At 50.1% G+C, this 5,000-nt stretch overlaps 1 protein-coding gene across 3 annotated transcripts in view; it reads left to right on the top strand.

Annotated features, from left to right (window-relative positions):
* The first annotated feature begins 1,132 nt into the window (after positions 1-1,132).
* LOC139766849 (sushi, von Willebrand factor type A, EGF and pentraxin domain-containing protein 1) overlaps positions 1,133-5,000 on the top strand; it is a 152,275-nt gene continuing 148,407 nt past the window's right edge. For all 3 annotated transcript variants that reach the window (XM_071695801.1, XM_071695802.1, XM_071695803.1), the window contains exon 1: positions 1,133-1,312. In XM_071695801.1, coding sequence (XP_071551902.1) covers positions 1,273-1,312 — 40 coding nt within the window. In that variant the 5' untranslated portion in view covers positions 1,133-1,272. The remainder of the gene's footprint in view (positions 1,313-5,000) is intronic.

The raw sequence follows: 5,000 nt of genomic DNA on the forward strand, positions 1-5,000 counted from the left end.
GGGGGAGGAACAGCATCACCACCCCCTACTTCAGCGAGGTAGCGCCAGGAACAAAGACAACAAAGGCCACATTCGTTCACACTCAGTCTCTAGCTTTCATGTAATAATGCACCGAAACCACAGCTCCCTTTCCACATCCAGGCCCCACACAACTTTCCATGGTTTCACCACAGACGCTTCACATGCCCTGGTTCAATCCATTGACAGGCACGTCGACCCCGGTATACCACATCGTTCCAATTCACTCTATTCCATGCACGTCGACCCCGGTATACCACATCGTTCCAATTCACTCTATTCCTTGCACGTCGACCCCGGTATACCACATCGTTCCAATTCACTCTATTCCATGCACGTCGACCCCGGTATACCACATCGTTCCAATTCACTCTATCCCTTGCACGTCTCTCACCCTCTTGCATATTCAGGCCCCGATGGCTCATAATATTCTTCACTCCATCCCTCCACCTCCAATTTGGCCTCCCGCTACTCCTCGTTCCCTCCACCTCTGACACATCTATCGAAAACTACAAACGAAAAATGGGACCAAGAAGCAAACAAGCCAAAATGGATAATGACCGTAAGGCAATTAAGCCACAGTCTGAAATGCCTTTAGATCCAAATTGTCTCACAAACGAGCCTAATAGATCCTGTTGTAATAGATGGCATTCCAGAGGGGGAGGCATGTCTATCCGTGACGTCATAATAAGGTCACGAATGAGGTTTGAGAGAGTGCACGGTGACGTCTGCGTCATTCCACCAATGGCAGGGAAGGTACTTTCATGACGTCACACCCACACACACCCCGTCGACCAATGGGGTGAGCTGGAGCTCGCTAACACAAGAGCTACAGGTGTGAATGGACATTGCCTTTCTGTATCACTTTATTCATTTAACCCAACGTCACCTTATTGTCTCGTAAATAAATTATTATTTATCGTAGACACAAAGTTAACAAATAATGAAGAAACAAACATATTTGTTTGTCATATATATATATATATACATATACATCGTCTAGAGACGAAGGGAAAAAATCGGCGAAATCAAGTGACAAACTGGCAACCTTTTCCCCCTCCCATAGCGGTGAACCAGCCCCCCGTGTTCTCTCGTTAAGGCGAGCTGGTCAGTAGTGTGTGAAGCGTGGATGAGGTCGGATCGCGAGCGCTGACGCTCTGCAAGGAGCGAGAGAGAGAGAGAGAGAGAAAGAGAGAGAAAGAGAGAACTGAAGGGAGTGTCGAACAGTGGGAGTACATAAAAGGATCATAGAAAATGAACCACTGGATTATACTAAGTGCATACCTGGCCACTGGTAAGTAATCTACCTTTCCCCCGTTTTCTTTGGATCTTGCCGTAACGTTTGACTCGTTCGTACGTCGTAAAGATGACGTTGTATAGCAACGTCGAAGCTTCGTGATATCGTCCTCATTAACGAAAGTAGGGATTTAACGTTGAAAACACACATTCCGTTTTCTTTTGGAGTGAAAGATGATGGTTTGCGGTTGTACGATGGTAGAATTGGGTGGAAAAAAAATAGGGGGCGAGACCTAACCATTCCAGCATCGAAACTAGCAGTTAGAATCGAATAGGGTGGTGTTTGCCTGGCGTAACTACTCTCTCTCTCTCTCTCTCTCTCTCTCTCTCTCTCTCTCTCTCTCTCTCTCGTCTCCAAAGTGCCTCAAATAGCTTCATGTATTTTGGAGTTTGTTATTCAATTGCTCTTATAAGTGTGTTTAAGTCGAGATCAGTGAAAGAACTGGACCAAAATCCAGGCCATCGTACACCCAAGGGTCGTACCGTCGTACTTAAGGGTCGTACCGTCGTGCTACGGGGTCGTACCGTCGTGCTACTTGGTCGTACCGTCGAGCTAGGGGTCGTACCGTCGTGCTAGGGGTCGTACCGTCGTGCTATCGGGTCGTACCGTCGTGCTTGAGGGTCGTACCGTCGTGCTACGGGGTCGTACCGTCGTGCTACGGGGTCGTACCGTCGTGCTACCGGGTCATACCGTCGTGCTACGTGGTCGTACCGTCGTACTTAAGAGTCGTACCGTCGTGCTTAAATGGGTGTACCGTCGTGTTCATGGGTGTACCGTCGTGTTCATGGGTGTACCGTCGTGTTCATGGGTGTACCGTCGTGTTCATGGGTGTACCGTCGTACATTAGGGGTCGTACTTGACGAACACACACACACACACACCCCTGGTTACTACATACACGCCCTTGGTCACAACCCTGGTTACAGCATATCCCTGGTCACAACGTACCCCTGGTCACAACACACACGTACCTGGTCACAACATACATACCCCCTGGTCACAACCATGGTCACAACATACCCCTGGTCACAACCATGGTCACAACATACCCCTGGTCACAACACACACGTACCTGGTCACAACATACATACCCCGTGGTCACAACCATGGTCACAACATACATACCCCCTGGTCACAACCATGGTCACAACATACCCCTGGTCACACACACACGTACCTGGTCACAACATACATACCCCGTGGTCACAACCATGGTCACAACATACATACCCCCTGGTCACAACCATGGTCACAACATACCCCTGGTCACAACACACACGTACCTGGTCACAACATACATACCCCGTGGTCACAACCATGGTCACAACATACATACCCCTGGTCACAACCATGGTCACAACATACCCCTGGTCACAACACACACGTACCTAGTCACAACATACATACCCCCTGGTCACAACCATGGTCACAACATACCCCTGGTGGTCACAACCTCAACCAGTACAACCCCCTATGGGTCGCCACTAATTACATTCATCCACGCGAATTTTTTTGGGTCTGAGTTCAATTCTCTCGACTCCCACACACCCCGCGCCCACAAACCTCCCACGCCCGCAGTTGTCTTAAACTCCCCCTGTGCCCACTCCCACACACACACGTGAGTGCCCACACATCCCCCCACGCCCACGCCCACAACGCCCTCTGTCCCCACATGGGGCGGCGCCCCCACATCGGAAACGGAAATAGGAAGTTGTCGAAGTATAAAATACGGTCACTGACACACCACAGCTGTGTGCAGTAGCAGGAGAAGGTGGGCCGCGGGGGAGGGAGGTGGTGGTGGGTTGAGAGAGAGAGAGAGAGAGAGAGAGAGAGAGAGAGAGACGCCGTGTGAGATCGAGGAAGAGGGGGGAAAAAGGGAAAGGGAAGACGGTGGAAGATCCCAACCAAGTTCAAAGGGGTGGGCGAGAGCAGTAGTGAAAAGAACTCGCAGACCCCAGCCCACCCTCACCCACACCCACCCAAACCCACCCAGCCCACCCTCACCCACACCCACCCAAACCCACCCAGCCCACCCTCACCCACCCACACCCACACACGTAGTTTTCCTGGCCCGCTCTTGCTTAATGTACGTGCTCTTACCATGTCTTCCGGGGGGGGGGTCTGTTAATGAGGGTCATCGGGTTTACACTGGTACAATGAGGCCAGACCTCAAATGTAGTTTCGACCCATCGTAGACACGTAAACTACCCATCGTAGACATGTAAACTAACCATCGTAGACACGTAAACTACCCATCGTAGACACGTAAACTACCCATCGTAGACATGTAAACTACCCATCGTAGACACGTAAACTACCCATCGTAGACATGTAAACTACCCATCGTAGACATGTAAACTACCCATCGTAGACATGTAAACTACCCATCGTAGACACGTAAACTACCCATCGTAGACATGTAAACTACCCATCGTAGACATGTAAACTACCCATCGTAGACATGTAAACTACCCATCGTAGACACGTAGCCACTGAAATAGGCCCCCAAGACGGATCGAGTCTGGTCTACACTATTGTATTCTACGACCCGTGTGTGTGTGTGTGTGTGTGTGTGTGTATGTGTGTGTGTGTGTGTGTGTGTGTGTGTGTGTGTGTGTGTGTGTGTGTGTGTGTGCTCTCTACGCGCTACGATCCTGTCGTAGGTTTTCTAGTAAGGGGGGACTACTACTCCACTGTGCTGTCGTAGGGTTTCTAGTACGGGAGGGGGGGGGGACTACTCCACTGTGCTCTAGGGTATTTCAGTGGGTTCTAAGTACTCTAGATCTAATCTAGATTGCTATATTGTCCCCCTGAGGAGTGTGTCATCTAGATTATCTTACATCACTAGACTGCTATACAGGAATCCACATAGTTACTTTAGTCGTCCTCCACTGTGTCATCCACCTTCCACCAGATCTCGTTGCGTGTTTGTATTTGTGGATAGACCGAACTAACAGAGGTTCATGATCTATCTAGAATTACGTCTTTGGTGTTCTAGCCGATTTCTAGTCAGTTCTGGGCTAGTTTGGTTTGCTCTAAGGCAACCAATGTGGCCTCTAGAATTACGTTCTTGGTGTTCTAGCCAATTCCTAGTCAGTTCTGGGCTAGTTTGGTTTGCTCTAGGGCAACCAATCTGGCCTCTAGAATTACGTCTTTGGTGTTCTAGCCAATTTCTAGTCAGCTCTGGGCTAGTTTGTTTTGCTCTAGGGCAACCAATGTGGCCTCTGGAATTACCCCTAGACTTGTTCTAGTTCATTGGAGGTCACTTTGAAAATGGCTTGCTCAGGCACTTAGCCCAAACCATCGTGGTATGACCTGGGTCGCTCACGAAATAGCCTCTTTTGGGTCACGCACTTTCGTGTATTCAAAGCAAAATCGGGTTCGCCACCTTGATCTAGTGCCCCAGCGCCCACTGGGGGTGGTGAGGTGAGGTGGGGTGGAGTGGGAGGCGCCCAAGAACTGTTTTTGTCAGTGGTGAGACCCAGTGCCACTGACTTCAGGTTCTCATGCCCACTTACTTCACCTTAGCGCCAGTGTGTGTGTGACCTGGTTCGACCAGGATGTAGGCCAGTGTTCTCATCTCGTTCAAGACCGCTCTGGCTGGGGAGGTCACAAAGGGGGGGCGGGAGTTCTAATTGGTCTGGGGGGGGGGGAGTTCTAATTGGTCATCAGGTTACAACCGAAT

Source organism: Panulirus ornatus, chromosome 58, assembly GCF_036320965.1.
Source record: "Panulirus ornatus isolate Po-2019 chromosome 58, ASM3632096v1, whole genome shotgun sequence".
Lineage (NCBI taxonomy): Eukaryota > Metazoa > Arthropoda > Malacostraca > Decapoda > Palinuridae > Panulirus > Panulirus ornatus.